The 19,528-nt window shown below is 47.2% G+C and overlaps 1 protein-coding gene across 1 annotated transcript in view; it reads right to left on the bottom strand.

Annotated features, from left to right (window-relative positions):
- Window positions 1-833: 833 nt before the first annotated feature.
- Window positions 834-19,528, bottom strand: part of LOC147725912 (uncharacterized) — a 240,452-nt gene continuing 221,757 nt past the window's right edge. Inside the window, exon 6 of the mRNA XM_086962830.1 lies at window positions 834-1,966. Coding sequence (XP_086818956.1) covers window positions 1,720-1,966 — 247 coding nt within the window. The 3' untranslated portion in view covers window positions 834-1,719. The remainder of the gene's footprint in view (window positions 1,967-19,528) is intronic.

Here is a 19,528-nt window from a genome sequence, read left to right as displayed (position 1 = left end):
AACATGAGAGAGACAGATAGAGAGAGTGAGAGAGATGAAAAAAGACAGGAGAAAGAGAGAGAGAGACCGATACATTATAAAGATCAAGTGAGACGTTAGTGCAAGAGATGAGAAAAAGGGAAAGAGAGTGAGAAATAGATAGTTGAGAGAGAACGGGACTGAGGAGCGAGGGAGACAGGCAGACAGATGAAAGAGAGAGAGAGAGCTGGGAGGAATAGGAATGTTTAGAGAAGGAGAGAGGCAGAGAATGCATAGATGAGAACGAAAGAGACAAACAGAGACAGACATAGAAGACAAAGTGAGTGTAGCTGCTTTGAACAATTTTGTTTGGGCTGCTTTGGATTTTCAGTCAGCCCTTGATATGGGAGCAACAGATCTCTTATGGCAAAGTTTTGTGCTTAGTTTCCATCATGACCTATCCACCTCATCCCTAGCCTTGGGTGTCCCTGAACTCTTTCTCCTAAAATCAGCAGTTGAAGAGAATGAAAAAAGTAAGGGACCTGTGATCCTGAATTAAATGGGAGCAGGGTCAGGGAGCTGTGGGGGGTGGGATGAAAAGTGTGGCTAAAAAGATCAAAATATTCTATGACTATTTGGTTGGTCTTTCACCACAAGTAACTGCATGTAAAATAAGACACACCTTAAATGAAAAATACATACATGTTATACTAATCAGTGAGAGATGCACTATTCTATGTTGTGAAACCTTTGGTCTGTTGGTTCATGCAATTACAGCATATATCTGTGTGTAACCAGAGAGCCACATGATGGAATTCTGCTTTGTGATGTGCAGATTAGTGACATGTACGTATTAGTGTCACAAAGTCCTTGTCTGTGATTGAAAGCCCCTTTAATATGTAAGTGCACAAAAATATTTAGGTTTCAGATAGTAAACAGAGCTTCCCAAAAATATAAATCTGATTAGTGTGCAGATTGTACCCAGTGCAACATTTTCTTATAATTCTCCATTAAAAAGTTCGCACTCCACAGCTTATTAGATCACTTTACAACACCTCCCAAAAATACTCTTTTAGTGACTCCAATACCAGCTTCCAGAAGCCTTCCAAGCACCCTTTACATTTGCAGATTAACCAAATGTGCACATTTACATTTCTTTCAGGCAAGAAGGCATGTTTCTGTTCAGGTGTGAGTCCCTTCCTCGGCTTCACAGCACAGGAGACGCTCCCTAGTTTCAAAAGAGGCATTAAAATGTCAGAATTACCCATCCCAAGACAGTTGACTTTTAACATAAAGTTGGGGAAAAGTTATTGTAAAATCAAAAAAAGTGTGGGTAGGTCGTGGCCCTCCAAAGCAGGCGCCCTGGAGTTAAAACTTGGTAGAGTGTCAGGGAACGGACGTTTGACATTCCATATCTGCCACAGGAACACAATATTTATTTTATGCTGTAACAAAAAATTAAGCAAGGAATTAGAGATTCATTGATTAAATATTTATGAACTTACATTAACACACCCATTCTGCCAACATGACGTTATGGTATGCCCAGGCCAAGAGAAGATTACAATAAATGTTTTTTAACACTTTTTTCACAATTTTAGTAGGCTGTTTTAAAGTAAATGTAAATTACTTGCCGTTAACAACTTCTAACTAAATGTTTCTCACACAATTTTCAAGTGCATTGTCTTCAGAACTAGAAGTTACAATGTTCAAGAGACAGACAGACTGCAAACTCCACAATAGAGCACTGCCCCTGTCCTTTTAACTCCCTCCTTGCGGTTCCAAAGCGAGGCTGGGCGCTCCACTCCTGCGCGTGTACTTCAGTCCAAGGGAGGAGACCGTGGGGGGTTGTGGGTCCTTAGCCAGTTCTAGGACAATGGCGGCTTTTTCACATATATATGGAAGCTTGTACCTGCAATCATCTGTTTGGAGTTGATTTAAGATGTTTAATGATACGCAAAAGTCTCCAATTCTAGCAACCACGCCCTTTTCTCTAACTGATAGATATCTGTAGTTAAAAGAAGACAACAGTGTGTCAGTCCTTCATTACAACGTATTAACAATCAATCATTACTGCCCTAATTACAAGCTAAATTCACATCCGGGCAAACAGTTGTTTTTGTAGAGTCTTGTGGGCCCTAGGCCCTCATGCTCGCAATCACGCTGACACAGGACACACTGGATGCATGGTGCAACTGGCCCAGAGCACGTGGGCTCGGCCTCTTTTATTCAGGCTGTGTCACCTGACCGGTGACATCAGTGGTGGGTGGGTGTTAAGTGTAGATACATGCTCAGCACTAGAATGCTGACTTGTGCTGGGGCACTACATCCCTCCCCAATAGGTTAAAAATTAACCCAAACAGAAAAGTCCAAAAACATGTGGGGGAAAGAAAACACAGAACTTTAACATTGGACTTGCGCTTTCAAACAAGTCTCTTTCGCTGCTTGCAAACCGCAGGCAGTATAGTTCTTGCGTTCAGGATTAGCAGTTCTTGGTGGCACGGTTCGCAGTTGTTCTGGAGGTTCATTCTTTGTCGGTGCTGTCTGTCTGCTGTTCTCAGCCCTGCCTTTGCTTCGCTCTGTTGGTGATGAGAGATAGATGGATGACACAGGTGTCAACAGTCTTCTGGTTCTGTTCTCTCTTCTGGCTTCGTGATGTTTCCGGGCAGGCTTTAGTGCTGACTCTTGGCAGGTGAATAGAGTAGGTGCAAACATCCCTCTCACTAGGATGCCCCTCTCGCCGGTATTCTTCTCTCACCAGATGTCCGGGAGGACCTCTTTGCCAGGTTTCCACTGGACTGGTGTTTTCGGTCGTGTTGCTCCACCATGCCCTTCGGGCCATGAGTAGGGTGCTCCACGAGCCTCACGTCGTGTCCTAGTTCTACCTGAAGGTTGAGTTGTCGACTCTCTTCATTGCTCGCGAGGCTTTCATCCCTTTGGGTCCTGCAGACGTGCTTCTGTAGATCTGTCTCCCGTGCGGGACTTGCTGCCACCAGAGTCCCTTGAGGCCTCTGCTTCTTGGGTCGCCACGGGTCGGTGTGGAGTGTTCAGTTCATCAGTCGGATGTGTGAGCACTCTCGCCATCCAATATTCCGCTCAACCTCAGAGGTAGATGTCGCCAACAGTCTATCTTGCTCTCTTCTGCGTTCGCCATGTGGATGGATGGCTCATCGGTGGTTGTCTTTGGTCTGCGCTGCCGGTGCCCTTGCCAGACTTGTCTTCCATTGCACTCAGGTGTTCCAGTGCCTGTCACCTTGCTTCTTTCCACAGGGGCGGCTTCTTCTTGCAGTGGCAGCATGCCATTCTGACTTCTTCTTTCTTCCTTTCCTCTGTGGCGGCGTGCCACTCCGATCTTTCTTCTTCTCTTCTCCTCTTCTCGCGACGTACCCTGGTTCCCTTTTCTTCATATTCTCTGGCCAGGCTTCCCCATGCAGCGCGCTCACTCCACACAGGTCTTCCTGGTCCTGTCCTAGTCCTAGGACACTGTCTTCTTGTCGCTCAACTCCCAGGGTTAGTGTTGCGTCCTTCACATCTTCCTGTTGCTTTCATTAAGTTGTGTGGCTGAAGTTCGTGGGTACATGTCCTCGGACCGCGCCTTGTCTGAACTTCTTGGACCTCATGCTTGTCCCTTCTGCAGAGGTCCGGCAGGTAGGCTTCGTGGTGCTGAGCTTCTTGGACCTCGTGCTGGTCCCTTCTGCTGATGTCCGGCAGGTAGGCTTTGTGGTGCTGAGCTTCTTGGACCTCGTGCTGGTCCCCTCTGCCGATGTCCGGCAGGTAGGATTCGTGGTGCGACCATCTTGCTGGTCGACTTCGTGCTTTGTGACCAGGCTGAGTGGTCAGGTTGCTTCTGTGTCTGATTTTCACTGCTGTGGGTTGTCTGAGCAACCATTTCCTTTGCGTCGCAGTTCGGCTGCTTTGGCGCGCATCTGGGTGCGCTCTTCGGGTGTTCCCTTGTGACTTGCTGCTTTGGGCTAGTGCTGTCCGCACTGCTGCGCATTTGCGTCATGCGCTTTCGCACTTCCTGGTGCTGGGTTCCAGAACCATTGTCGGTTCGTGTGGTGGTGCTTCTACTTTCGCCATACTGCTGCAGTGATGGCCTGTGGCCACCAGGCATCGCTGTGTTCTTTTCCGGCGTGGCGTCGGTGCTTCTGAAGTGTTGCTTCTGGAGGGTTGCGTCACCACTCCATTGACCTTTTTCTGGTCTTGCTGCTTCTGCGTGGTCGGTTGCGATTCTTTGGAACTTCTCTTGGCGCACTTGCGGCGTGCTTGTGGGTGTCTTCAGAGGAGTTCTTGCACTCCTGTTCCTGAGGTGTTCTTTTCGCTGTGGTGCACTCCTGCGCCGTCGCGTTTTTCTTCTCAGGCTGTGTGATGAGCTTGGTACGTTCTTTCTTCTCGTGCTGTGCTGCTGCTGTATTTTCCTTCTCCTAAGCAGCTTGGATCTGACTCCCTTTGTGACTCAATGTCCTTTGCCTTTTTGCAGTCTCTGGGCATCACTTGTGGGGGCTATGCGCTCTTGGCTGGGCTGTGGGCTGTGGGCTTTCCTTACTTGTCGTAGGCTTGTTTCACCTTGTGGCCTTTGGGTTTGCTGCCAGTGTCTTTTAGTGTGTCTTGCGTGGAGTTGCTGCACTCCTGACGCGCTTCTGGGGCTTCTGGCGCGTTCCTGGGATTCTGTTGCGTTCTTGCGCTTCTGGCGCGCTCCTGCGCCGTCGTCTTTTGCATCTGTAGTCAGCGTTGCTGTGCATTTACCTTCCTGCACGCCTGACGCTTCCCTGCGCCTTTTCACGCAGTGTCATATGTGCAGGCCTTGCTGCTACTCCACAGTTACCTTGTGCTGTTGCGCAGCTACTTGGTGTGGGGTTCTTGAGTGTCCCTCGCTTGTCCAGTGGTGCTCTTTGACGCTTTCCTGCGCACTCCTCCAGTGTCCTGGGTGCAATCCTTGCGGCCTCCTTGTGCTTCTCTTTTCTTTGTGCACTGTAGTGCTTGTGTAGAGGTGCCTTGGTTGTCTTGCTGTAGGGCACAGCAGCCTGGGACTGTCTCTGCTTGATTGCCCCTGAGCTCCTTAGTTTATTGTTCCCAGTGTCTCAGTTCTGTGGCAGCTTCCTTTACTTTAGGGGTGCAGCTCCGCGAGATGGCCACTAGATAGCAGTGGTGCTTACTTTTCCAGTGCTGTGCTCGGCTCGCTCCTCACCGAGTTTTCCAATGCCTTTCAGTTTCTTTGGAGGAGTGCCGGCGCAGGCTTCTCGTGGACTGGGCTCCTTATTATCTTTTTCCCCCAGGGCAAAGGCCACTCATGGCCTGGTAGGTGCTTCCTCGTATGTTTCCACTGTTTGATGTTGACAGGCTGCGTCATATGCCTGTTTGTGCAACACATGCTCGGGTGCTCTGCTGCACATCATTCACATGCACTGCCTTGCTTCTAGAGGCCAGAGCAGCCTCACCAATGCTGCCGGCCCCATCTCCTGTGTTTTTGCGCTCGCGGCCCTGTGATCAGCATTTCCTCTGGGCTGCATTCCTCACCTTCGGTGCTCCGATCGGCCCCAGCAGCTTGCAGACACTGAGGGCCTTACTTCTCCTTTAAGGCCCGACGGCAACCCGCGTCTTCAATTCCCTGAAGGCTGCCGGGGCTGTCACGGTGTATTTTGCTCCTTTCCTGCGGTTTTCTTTGCTTTGGCAGCGGCCGCGCTGGGACCACAGAGCGGGTTGTGACTGCCAGCTACGTGCGTACTGTACCTGGGTGCGGGGTACTAACACCGGCAGCTGTCACTCCACGGCAAGTCTCCCGGCCGGTCTCTTCAACGCTTTTGCGCCCCTCGCAGCTGGCCTCATTCCTCACAGGCTGCGCAGGGGGGTGGGGGCGGGGGGGTCAGAGTTCGCTGTCCCCTCGCGGGTGGGCTCCGCTTTCTTTAAACTGCGGGCTCCTTCACGCTGCCGCAGCTTCAGTCAAACGCTACGCGGCGGGGCAGAGGTCCCTGCAGGCAGGCCGCGGGTAGGCTCCGCTGGCTTTGCTTCACTTGGGGGTAATATCTGACGCCACTCACTCTGTTGGGGGCAAAGCTAGTGTTCATAGTTTATAGCGGGTGGGCTCCGCTTTATATGTGTCCCGGGGGCGCTAGCAGGCGGCTGCTATTAGTATTGTCGTGACCGTTGCGGGTGGGCTCCGCTTTCGGTGCTGGTCCCGGGCTCACCTTCGGCCGACAGGACTGTTCAACCACGTGGGTGGGCTCCGCATTGGTCTCTTCATGACAGGGTCAGTGGCGGCCAACGCGGGTGGGCTCCGGTCGGTCCGGTTGTCTTCCTCGGGGCACCGCCACGACAGGGCGGGTCACAGGAGGCCTGAGAGGTGCGGGGTGGGCTCCCGGTCACCTTCTCATTCTTTTCCAGGCCCAGGGCTCGACACACGCCCCGCGGGCCTCTCGGCGGCTGGCTCCTTTCCTCGGGGGTGTGCCTTAGCTGTAGGCAGCTCTCTTCCACTTTCCCATCAAGTTTTCTTCGTGCTGTGACACGCTGGGCACAGCTCCGCCCTCGTCGCCATTGTAGGGTCGGGCCCTAGGTCCTCATGCTCGCAATCACTCTGACACAGGACACACTGGAGGTATGGTGCAACTGGCCCAGAGCACTTGGGCTCGGCCTCTTTTATTCAGGCTGTGTCACCTGACCGGTGACATCAGTGGTGGGTGGGTGTTAAGTGTAGATACATGCTCAGCACAAGAATGCTGACTTGTGCTGGGGCACTACAGTTTTCACAGTAAAAGATTTATGAGTTTGTGTGAGAATTACCACAACCCAGGTCGAACATGCGGACATTTATCAAGAGAAAATGGCAGAACCGAGTGTTGGAAATACCAATTCACATGTTATAGCTCATTACTAAGCTTAAACATTCAGAATACTAGTATTCCTCACTAACCGCACTCCTGGGTAATGGTATTTATGAGGTGTAGCAAATTCCATTTATTATTCAGCACAACTTGTAATCAGGGCCTAAGTTAAATTCAGTCACTACAGGTATGTATGTGTGCAGCATCTCAGAGATCTTCAGAGCATCAACAGTTGCCCCCCAGGCCCACATACCTTAGCAAAGTAGATATACAAGTACTACTGTGTCTCGGATAATCCCCCACACCTTCAAAGCTGTGCTTGTGTATGTGTACATACCAACCAAAGGTTACATTCAGTGGCATATTTATAAAGGTTTCCAGTCCCCTTTGCACATTGCAGAGGGGACGCATGAGGCCTGATGGCTAAGGGGCGAATGCAAGCTCATACAGAGCACATTTACTGAAGCAATAATGCCCCACTGGCTTCCCCAATTCTAAATAGCTCAAATAATGCGCTGGGAGGCCCTCAGGTAGCCACGTGTTCTACAAATGCCCTTTTCATTTCATTCAATGCAGAGGAGTGGAAGACAAGTGTAACTAGCAGAACTCATGCTGGAAGCCCAAGGTTCACACCTCTAACAAGAGAATGAACTCTCTGAGATTATTAGGAATAGCTTACCATGGCTCACTAGAATTCATGGCAAGAGAGAACGACGTTAGGTGCAAGAGTTATATACACCATAGCAAATTCCTCTGGGTCTAGACCTGAGCTCCCAGACTTGACCTTTGCAGAGAAGGCATTGGTGTGGCATCCTTCTGATGGAAACTCAGTTTATCTGCTTACCCTACACATAGAACCCCCTGCATTGCTGCATACTGTTACAATATTGGATGCCGCCAAATACACAAGACAGCAAAATAAATGTTTGAGTCTTACCCGAAAACATGAAACACACAAAAGCCAGGTCCTCCATGGACCGGAACGCAAGCAATCTAGGACCAGGTTTACCCTAGTAATGGGCTCATTAGCCAGGTACTGCTTGGTTACAGTGACACAGTGAGCATGGGCTTGGCAGTTCGGACTGGACTGTTCCCATGAGGAACAGGGTCAAGACTGCTTTGCATATGGCTAGGTCTAAACTCAGGTGGCACGGTGAGCAAAATAATGATAGGTTGGAGTGCTACAATGAGCTATTGCCAGTGGTTAGATTTATTGTAAGCAGCCTCCCATCACCTTTTGTGTGTTTTGTACATGAAAGTGACACCTTGCTGCTCATAGACTACAACATTGGAAGTGGTGACCTCAAAGATGGCTCTTATGAAAGCAGTTCCGATTGGCACTCTACATACATGTAAGTCTGAACTGTGGGAATAAATAAAATCTGACATACCTCGATAATTGGCAACTTGGTGCACTGATCTTAACAAAATGATAACTACACTTGTTGGTCCTTGTTGGCCTTCTGTGGGTCATACCCTTGCTGAGGTGCTCGTGAAAGGACTGGGCTTCAGAAGTGGGCTCTGCTGCGGGAAACAGCAGTTACAACGCATCTTTTACAACAGACTACTGTTACAACGCAACTTTTACAACGCAGGATCTTTTACAACGACTGCCTTTACAACGCATGGCATTACATAGCAGATGCTATTACAACGCATGCCATTACAACGTAAGTATAGGTAAGTTTATCTTTTTTTAATCATTTATTTAATTTGGGTTTAGGGGTATAGGGGTATTTTAAGGGTTCAGGGCTAGGTTTGGGATATGGGGTACAGGGGTATTTTTAGGTTTCAGGGCTAAGTATGGCTTTTGGGGTACAGGGGTATTTTTAGGTTTCAGGGCTAGGTATGGGTTTTGGGGTACAGGGGTATTTTTAGGTTTCAGGGCTAGGTATGGGTTTTGGGGTACAGGGGTATTTTTAGGTTCCAGGGCTAGGTTTGGGTTTTGGGGTACAGGGGTATTTTTAGGTTTCAGGGCTAGGTGTGGGTTTTGGGGTACAGGGGTATTTTTAGGTTTCAGGGCTAGGTTTGGGTTTTGGGGTACAGGGGTATTTTTAGGTTTCAGGGCTAGGTATGGGTTTTGGGGAACAGGGGTATTTTTAGGTTTCAGGGCTAGGTTTGGGTTTTGGGGTACAGGGGTATTTTTAGGTTTCAGGGCTAGGTTTGGGTTTTGGGGTACAGGGGTATTTTTAGGTTTCAGGGCTAGGTTTGGGTTTTGGGGTACAGAGGTATTTTTAGGTTTCAGGGCTAGGTTTGGGATATGGGGAACAGGGGTATTTTTAGGTTTCAGGGCTAGGTATGGGTTTTGGGGTACAAGGGTATTTTTAGGTTTCAGGGCTAGGTTTTGGTTTTGGGGTACAGGGTATTTTTAGGTTTCAGGGCTAGGTATGGGTTTTGGGGTACAGGGGTATTTTTAGGTTTCAGGGCTAGGTTTGGGTTTTGGGGTACAGTGGTATTTTTAGGTTTCAGGGCTAGGTTTGGGTTTTGGGGTACAGGGGTATTTTTAGGTTTCAGGGCTAGGTTTGGGTTTAAAAATTACTTTACAAAAATTACTTAAATACATTAAATAAATAAATAAATTAAAAAAATAAAATTAATATATTAACAAATTATTAAAAAATGATATACTTACTTATACTTACGTTGTAATTGCATGCATTGTAATAGCATCTGCTATGTAATGACATGCGTTGTAAAGGTAGTCGTTGTAAATGATCCTGCGTTGTAAAATTCGCGTTGTAATGGTATGCGATGTAAAAGTTCCCGTTGTAACGTCATACATCCCTCTGCTGCAGCTGCTTTCATCATATACAGCTCCTGGGCTCTTGAAATCAACCTTTTGGCCCTTTTGTGATTGCAAACAGGGCCGTTCGCACTGAAACAGTGTCGCTTGCAGGAAGGATCAACGCGAGTGGGCACAATGTCATCTCTCCACATAGCAGCAGCACCACCTCACTGCTAACAGCACTGCATAAAGACTCAGAGTGGGGGCAGGGTGCTGTAGAGAGAGGCCAAGGTTAAATGACTAGAAGATGCCAATCAGTCGCTTTTTGAACAATTAGACACCTCCAAGTCCAGGCTGAAATGGCATCTCCTAGGCAGGAACACTTCAAAATCACTCCAGAATGGAGAGAATTATGCTCAGAGACCATCAAGAGGGTGAAGATGGAACAGGTCTATGGGATTTTCTAAAGGAATTATTAGCAGGGCTACTGAAAGAAACACACAGGCAAATTAGTCTTGACCGGGTCCATAGGGTTGGACAACACACTCCAGATGGTGTCAGGAGACCAAGATATATTCTTATTAAATTCAATGACTTTCAACAAAAAGAATAAGTCTTAATGGATTTGCTGAGGGAGATTTAGTACCAATGGGTGACTTTAATCTGACAGGAGACCCTCACCAAGATCGAACAAATACAGCCACTGCATATAGGTTCATTGTCTAAGAACTGAAACAAAGGCTGAAGGACTTGGGTCTTCAAGACATCTGGAGGGTACGTCACAATAGGATATTAATGAATACAGCACATAACTTCACGTTCTTTTCAAATGTGCATTGATCATCTTACAGATCTATTATATTTGGAAAAACAATGCTCTGGTCCTCATTAGCCCCAATGCAAGCATAGGCCAAATTACTCTCTCTGACAATGTTCTAGTCATTCACCTCGATTGACTCCAAAAATCCAAAAGACAGGGGAAAACAGATCCTACTATCTCTCCAACCTATTTAGTCTGACTTAAAGGATGAACTCGACATCCACATCACAAAATATTTTTACAGCTGTGATAATGGGAAGTGTTGGAAAAGGCCCTCTCTGCAGGGTCATTCCAAAACCTTTTGCCTTCCTCCTTCAATTTTTCTGACTTTGTTTTTGCTTGTGCTCTCTGTCTAAAACATGGTAATATTGGCTTTGCCCCAGTTGGCATATGTAATGTTTTTTACACGTCCCTAGTAAATAGGTACTACATGTACCCAGGACCTGTAAATTAAATGCTACTAGTGGACCTGCAGCACTGGTTGTGACAACCACCTAAGTAGCCCTTTAACCATGTCTCAGACCTGCCATTGCAGAGTCTGCCAGGCGCAAACCATCCCTTTTTTATACATATAAGTCACACCTCCTAAGGTAGGCCCTGGACTACCCAGAGATTAGGGTGCAATGTATTTAAAAGGCGGGCCATATGCTTTTACATTTACATGTCCTAGTAGTGGAAAACACTCACATTTGTTTTTCAGTACTGCAAGGCCTGGCTCTCCCAGAGGATTAACAATGGGATTGCTTTATTGCATTTTATAAGTGTGATTTCCAATTGTAAAGAGATAAACCTTGCAAGTCTGGTGTTTCCGGATTCACATTTTAAAATGTAAACTTATGATGAAGTTGGATTTTAAGTTGCAATTCTGAAAATGGCACTTTATAAATTTGGCATTTTCTTGCTTTAACTATTTGTTGCCTGTAGCCTGTTACTGATCACCTGAATGAGGGTAATTGGCAGTTGGGGTTTGTGTATTCCTCTTACATACACACAGACAGTGGTAGCTTAGGTGTGTCTCAATGGCTCATCTCTGGCACGATAGGAGGGAAGAGCTGGGCACAGTCTCACTTACACCTGAATAGACTGTGTCCTTTCCACATGCAAAGGTCTGCATACCTCTCTGTAGTGGGTCCGGAGCCAGGGCAGGAAGGGAGGACATATGTTTACTTCAAAGGCATGTCTTTAAAAGCCTCTCGCACTTCATAGGCACCACAAGGTATATGTGCTGAACCTCAGACATCACCACCACTTCAGCACATGTGGATATAATGCCGGTAAGAAGGACTGCTTTGCTGCTGAAAGACTGTAACTCTGCTGGACTCCTGATTTGCTGTGCTGATCTGCTGTCTGCTGCTCTACTGCCTGGGTGAGAAGGACAGGACCTGCCTCTCTTTAACCCAGAACCCAGAGTGACTGCAAGGGCTAGTGGGCTGACCTCCTGATCTGAGCCTCAGGGATATAACAGGCTTCCAATCTTGCATCTGCACCTGGACGACTCTACCATCTGTAAGTCTCCCCAGCCAAATGGTGCCATCTCAGTCTTGGAACCTTGGAAGTTGGCCTAAGGTGCTTGCCAGCAGAACCAATGCATCCTCTCTGCTGAGCAGCACATCCACAAGCGGATGTGCAATTTCGCTGCTGCTGCGTGGATTAGAGCCGTCGCAAAAGACTTGTACCGACACCGAAACCCGCATCTTGGGACCGACACATTGCATTTGGAACTGACACTCCACAACACTTTCCCTGGCACAAATCCTTGTGTCCCTCATTGGCAGCAGCCTCAACGATGATGCCAAAGCTCCACTTCACAGCTTCACTGCTCATCGGAACTGATGCATCCTCTCTGCTGTGCCTCACATCCATGATACCAGACTATGCATCGCAAGTCTTGTTGATGGGATCCTCGTTGTTGACGCAACAGAACCTTGCATCCCAGCCTCGCTGCATCTCAAAAGAGAGGCAGTGCCTCGGCTGCGTCACACTTCCTTGACCGGGAGACAAGCAACACTCCTCAACCAGAATTTAAAGTGTTCTGTTCAGCTGGCCTAATGGGCTCCATGTAGCCGGCCTATGCTCGGCTGCGGTCAGCTTGAACTTGTAGTTTTGTTCTGGTCCAGTGCGACCTGATGTCCATCAACAGCGCTTTGTGCTTTTTGGTGCTATTTTTCACTATAAACTTTAAAATACAATATTTCCTGTTCTGTTAATTGGATGTTTGTTGTTTTGGTCTTGTTTAGTTATGAAACTAAGAGCTATTTTTCTAAACTGGAGTGAAATCATTTTGTGTGGTGTTTTCACTGAGTTATAGTTTGAAGTGATGCACAAATTCTTTGCACACTGCCTCTGAGTGAAGCCTGACTGCTCAGGGCTAAGCTACCAGAGGGTGAGCCAAGGATAATTTGGGGTTTGCTTAGAAAATTACCCTGACTAGGGTTGTGGCTGCTGCTTGACCAGGGCTACACCCCAGCCAACCAACAACCATATTTCCAACAAACTTGTGGGAATCATTCAAAGCAGTTGTAAGAGCCAACTGTGCAGGGCTATTACATGAAGTGAAGTGAGCTAAAAGATTACTGAGGAAGACACTTGAAAATGGGTTGAAAAGCATCTAGGGTTCTCTTATGTTTCCTATTGAATATTGTAATGGTGAGATGCTTATCAGGGATTAAGCTGGTTCACAAGTAATTTACAATGACATGTCTTTCTTGAGATCAGTCTTGAAAACTACTGTTTAATGTTTTCCTCGAAGATAAGTCACAACCATTAACATCAATTTAAAGTTTTGCATACAGGCACTTTCCTCACAATATAAATTTGCTGATTCTTAGATTTAAAGCTGAAAAGGGTTTCCTAGTGTCACCTTTAATAATATATCTCAATTTGTGGTTACCAAGTCTGAAGGGTTCCCTTTGTACATAGCATGTAGTTATCATTAGTCACTTCTCAAATTCATCTGCTTTATGCAGAGAATGCTGCTAGCAGCGCGTGTGGTAAAGGAAACAAGATGTAAACATGAAACTTGCTCTGCACAATACAAATTCCCCAAAAAAGAATAGTGTTCAGATACATAGCTGCTGCCAAATAACCAGTCAGGTCCTCAGCATGACTCCCTAGCCTCAAGCAGCCCTTGCAGTCACACATGACGCAACTGTGCTGGGTCCCGAGTCCCGACTCCTGGCAGTCCATGTGGGTGCACTGCACAGGCTCCCAGACTCCCAACCCTTAGGCCAGTCCAGATACTGCTCCCATGCAGCTAATACCTTTACCAGCATGATATAAGTTCAGAATTGGTGTGAGTGGGATGGTTTTGAGCTCACACTGGGACTGGGAGCCCCTTCCTGTTCTCCACCTGGCTGTGCAACACAGCTCAGGTTGGAGAGATCTAAGTGTGCATGTCGGTTTGGCCTTCCTAAGACAGCGGCCAAAATGACATGCGCATTTGCAGTACCCACCACTTCTCCTCACCCTACTGCAGGTTCTGTCCGTCAGGATAGGTCTGCTCTGCCCTAAGACTGGCTCAGATGCTCAGTCAGCTTGGCTGGCAGCTGACAGGATGAAATATAAAATGATAATAAAATTGTCTTTTTATCAATTTATTTTTTAAGCTTGAATTTGCAGTGGGGCGATGCTCCTCTACCCTAATGGAGGAGTTGCCGCTTCTTAAAGTATATTATCAAGCAGCTCAACTGAGGGGGATTTTCTAATGGAGTTCAAAGGAGTCTAAGAATCTATGGCTTCACATAAATAGGGCTATAGTGGGCCCCACGCTCTGGGAGCTAATGTGGTAATCTAAAGAGGAACACCCACCCATCATCTACCTAAGCACCTCTACGGCTATGACCCTGCTAGTCTGGGATGCAGTCACCAAACAATTGCCTGTATCCACCATTCCTTCACCACACACATCTATACAGTAATGTATGTCAAATGACAACGATTACAAAAAGATGCCAACTTTAATCGTAAGCATGTAAAATTCTCATGTCCTTCCCAGGGGCCTAAGAGAACACATAACAACATCTATTAGCTTCGACCCTTTCTACACACCGGCCTTTACCTCATGGTCCTTCTCAGTAGGGGAAGAAGATGGTTCCACCGGGGCAGGATTGAAACATTTCAAGAAAGTAAACAAGGGTTTGGGGTGGGGGAGGTGGCGCGATTCTCTTATACCCAGCTCCAGCATTGGATACAATACCCTGAGCTGAAGGAGGCAGCTTACAGAGCGCGTCCTCTGTTTGAGCAATGTTATTTATGGTGTACAACTGGCTCCAAGGGAGTTCTCTCCCAGCTATATGCACTCCAGATAGAAGCACAAACAGTTGATAAAAAATACAAGTGTTACAGATGGGAACACCACAAAGGGACAAAACTCTCTGAAAATGATTGCCTAAAAGTTGGGACTGGTTTGCACGAAAATATATTTAGTACCGTGGACAGGGAAGCAAATTCCAATTTTTATAAGCTGATACCAATGCCCCACAATATTACATAAATGTTGTCATCAGGTGAGGATGACAATCAGAAATTCAGCAGGAGAGGATGTCAGGGTTTGGGAGATAAGAAACACACATGCTGGGACTGCCTAACAATAGCACAATTTTGGACTGACGGCAAGGTGAGACCACGGGAAATTTCAGGCTACCTAATCCAGCTGACTATTGATATTATCCCACTGGGGGGGAGGCCACGACATTGCGACTTCAAGTTGGAGCTGACAAAATTGTACTATTGAACTGTTTATGAGAAGCCAAACTGACGGTCTCTCTCATTGGAATCAAACTTACCCCCCTCCACTCACATATTGGTGTGCACGATTGTGGAGGCTAACAGATATGGAAAAGCTGTCCATTAATGTGACAGAAAGAGAAGTCAATTTCAAGGCTATCTGGGGTCAGCAACAGCATTCTTGTCAGAAGGAATAGCAGTGGCCGCTCTCCCCCAAGACTAAAAGACTTGAATCTGCTGCCAACATGATTAGATGTAGTCATTAGGCCTAGGATGTGAGTTATTGACCTGATGTTCTGAGGACATGTTGTTTGATCTAGCGGGTTCCTTCTCTTTTGCTAACAATACCACGTCATACCAGAGGGGATTCATTGCAACTGCTGGAAGGGCCCTCCTTAGCATGCTACATGTTGAGATATTGATTAATACTAATGTGCAGGGTGACGTTAGGATAGGCTGGGGATGATAATGTCCTGGTTGCCTTACTGTTAACTGGTATATATTAGCTAGGTATGGCTTGTGTGGATTTCCCAACGTTTTGGTACCCAGAATCCCCTGCAAACCTCAAATTTAGGGGAGGGTCAGGGTGGGGGGGTTGTAAAATGCGGGATATGGACCATTAGAGGTAAGTACCGAACGAATTTCGTTGCCCACGCTGCATCACATTTGGCGATGCAGCGTGGGCAACAAAATTTGTTGTTTTTTTTTTGGTACTTAACTCTAATGGTCCATATCCTGCATTTTACAACCCCCCCACCCTGACCCTCCCCTGCCTGATGTCACCGCCCCAGTATAACGCCCGGCACGGGCCATGCCTGGTGGGAAGTTGTGGGGCCACTGGGCTGACACACTTACTATCACCCAGCGTTACCACAGGTCTCCTGATAAAAATGGTAACTCACTTGTGTGGGTGGGCCAAGTACCCGCGGCAGGGAAGGGCCCAAAATATATTATGGAGACATCAAAATTATCTATCATAAAACGAGCAAGTTGTGCAAGGGGGGCACCTAATTTTTTGGCTGCAGGCTCGACGGACATCTAGGGAAACTTACTAAACCCGGACATTTCTGAAAACTAGACACCCGGGGGAGTCCAGGGAGGTATGGATTTTATTGAACCCCCAATGTTTTCCTACCCATAATACCCTGCAAACCGCAAATGTAACTAATAAAAATCACAATTTCCTCACATTTCTGTCTTGAATCACTGTGCTGGCACAAATATCTTACCTTCCAGTGTTCCCCTCAGTCTCCTGGGTAAAATGATACCTCACTTGTGTGGGTGGGCCAAGGGCCTGCGACTAGGAAGGGCCAAAAACATAGACATTGAGGGGATAGCACAGCGAACTCTAAGCACTATATTTTTATAATATACATTTGTAGGCGATTCTGCATTGGACACCCTCACAAGTGAGATATCATTTTTATCTGTAAACCAAGAGGAACGCTGGGTGGTAGGACATTTGTGCCAGCATAGTGATCCCACACAGAAATGTAGGAAAACATTGGGGGATCCATGCAAGTCAGATCTCCCTGGACTGTCCCGGGTGTCTAGTTTTTGGAAATGTCTGGGATTGCTAGGTTTCCCTAGATAGCTGCCGAGCACGGGATCACAAACATAGGTCACTTCCTCGCAAAGAAATGACTTTTTGTAATCGATACTTTTGATGTCTCCACAATAGGTTTGGGCCCTTGCCTGTCACAGGTACTTGGCCTACCCACACAAGTGAGGTACCATTTTCATTGGGAGCCATTGGGGAACTCTGGGTGGTAGAACATTTGTGTCAGCCTGGTAATCCTACAACTTTCAAGCACAGAAATGTGAGAAAAAAATTGATTTGATCAGCTGAATTTGAGGTTTTTTGGGGATTCTGGGTAGGTAAATGTTGGGGGATCCACACAAGTCACACCTCCCTGGACTCCCCCGGGTGTCTAGTTTTTCAAAAATGCCTGGGATTGGTAGGTTTCCCTAGATGGCTGCTAAGCCCGGGATTAAAAATGCAGGTGGCTCCCTCGCAAAACAAGATCTTTTTGTAATCAATAATTTTGAAGTCTCCACAGTACATTTTGGGCTCTTACTTGTCATGGGCACTAGGCCTACCCACACAAGTGAGGTACCATTTTTATTGGTACACTTGGGTGAATGCGGGGTTGGTGGGAGTTTGTGGCTCCTCTTAGATTCCAAAACTTTTGTGGACAAAGTTTGAAGTTTGCAAGGGATTCTGGGTAACAGAACCTGGTGAGAAGCACACAAGTCACCCAATCCTGGATTCCCCTGGGTGTTTAGTTTTCAAAAATGTACAGGTGTGCTAGATTTCCCTAGATGCCGGCTGAGCTAGGGTACCAAATCCACAGCTAAGCACTTTACAAACAAGCATTTACAATGCAATGGTTTTGCCTTTGTTAAAGTTAGAGCTATTGGCATTCTCTTGACATTATTTTTATTTATGTTTTTTTTAACATAAATAAATGGCATTGTCATTTACAATGCCACTAGCTTTATCTCTCGCAAATGACACACACAAACACACACAGAGCCCCCCCACACACACACCCACACAGAGCCCCCCACACACAGCCACACAGAGCCCCCCACAGTTATAGTTAGTGGTGCATATTTTTGTGCCCTTGTGGCGTTAGGTGTGTTTTGTACTTGGTCCAAAATACAATTTTAAAACGTACTATACAAGTTTGACAGAAACTGCTAGATTTTTTTTTAAAAGGAATTCGCCCCACCATTATTTTAACACCCATGAAAATCAATTTACCTGGAAAGTCTGAGGAGAATAAAAGAACCTTGAATTCTTATGCTTGAGAAAGCTTGCGTGTCCCTAACTTCTCTGACCATGTATTCTTAAAAAAACTCTCTACTGCGTGAAATGTTAGTGAAAAGCACATGCACGGGCAGCCGTTTTAGGCTCCCAGCCTAAACTGCAAAGGTGGAAATGCAGGCCATGCAAGGGCAGCCAGTTTATGCTCCCTGCACACACTGCAAAGATGGAAGTGCATGCCATGTAAACATGCATGGGAAGCCATTTTAGGCTCCCAGCCCACAATGCAATGGTGGAAGTGCAGGACATGTTAACATGCATGGGCAGCCATTTTAGGCTCCCAGCCCACAATGCAATGGTGGAAGTGCATGCCATGTAAACATGCATGGGCAGCCATTTTAGGCTTCCAGCCCCCAATGCAATGGTGGAAGTGCATGCCATGTAAACATGCATGGGCAGCCATTTTATGCTTGCAGCCCCCAATGCAATGGTGGAAGTGCAGGACATGTAAACATGCATGGGCAGCCATTTTATGCTTGCAGCCCACAATGCAAAGATAGAAGTGCCAACATGCACAGGCAGCCATTTTAGGCTCCCAGCCCACAATGCTAAGGCGGTGGTGTGGGACAGAGCAGTACTTTCCAAGTCCTCTGAAATCGAGCCAGTGTGAACTTATCTGAGGAGTGACTTATAAATTCAAAGAGATCTCGGAAGGGTGAGCTTCCGCCAACACTGCCTTTATATTCTTAAGTTATCCCATCAGTGTGCCTTTCCTATAGAAATGCGTACTGTCTCCTATAGTTTTCCAGCAGCAAGGCCTTCCCTCAACAGTGCGTTCGGAATCCTCTGAGATCCCAGCAGCCTGATCTTCACCCAGCTATGCTTCTGAGTCCTATGGGATTCCCTGTAGTGAAATCATCCCCGTGCAGTGCCTGCAGAGTGCCTTGGAACGTTAGAACTCCCAGCTGCTATTGTCAGGTCCTGCTCAATGTGCCAGGACCGCATTGAGTGACTTTACAGCGGATTGCTTTCTCCGGCATACAGGACTACGGGATTGCCTTCTGGGTCCGATGGGATCTCAGCCGTGCCACCGTCCGCACACAGTGCCTGCTTAGTGCTGCAGGACCACAGCACTGTGATGTTCTTGTGGCATCTGTGGGATTATAGGCGGTATCAGCGGCCTCCGGCAGTGCCTTCCTGATGTGTTAGGACTCTAGCCCTGTGGGCCTTTACATTGGTTTGCGAGCACGTCCTCTGTAGGGGCATCCTAGTGTTCCCTTGAGGCACAGGGTCAAAACTGATTTGCATATAGCGGGTTTGAACTGGGGTGGCGAGGTGAGCTAAAGAACGATGATGGATTCCACCCAGATCTGTGATTGGGGGTGAATGTCTGAAAAGTTTCAGCGCTCCGTCCATCATCTCCATGTGTTTACTTTGTTAGCCCTAAGTTGGCAGGGTATGCCCAGACGTGGGTCCCTTGGTCACTTTGCAACTGAATTCAAGCTAGCCTGGCTGAGGAGGGGTATTACCCGGAAACCAGTCCTCGGAAGCTTGTTTCCAGTCAAGGGAAGACCTGGCTTGGCAGTTTGGGCTGGACTGTTCCCATGAGGCACAGGGTCAGACTGATTTGCATATAGCAGGGTCTAAACTCGGGTGGCGAAGTGAGCTAAAGAATGACGATGGATTCAATCCAGATCTGTGATTGGGGGTGA

The sequence above is a fragment of the Lissotriton vulgaris genome, chromosome 3_1 (genome assembly GCF_964263255.1).
Source record: "Lissotriton vulgaris chromosome 3_1, aLisVul1.2, whole genome shotgun sequence".
NCBI lineage: Eukaryota > Metazoa > Chordata > Amphibia > Caudata > Salamandridae > Lissotriton > Lissotriton vulgaris.
The sequence above is the reverse complement of the archived record's forward strand: the minus strand, read 5'-3'. Positions and strand labels throughout refer to the sequence as shown.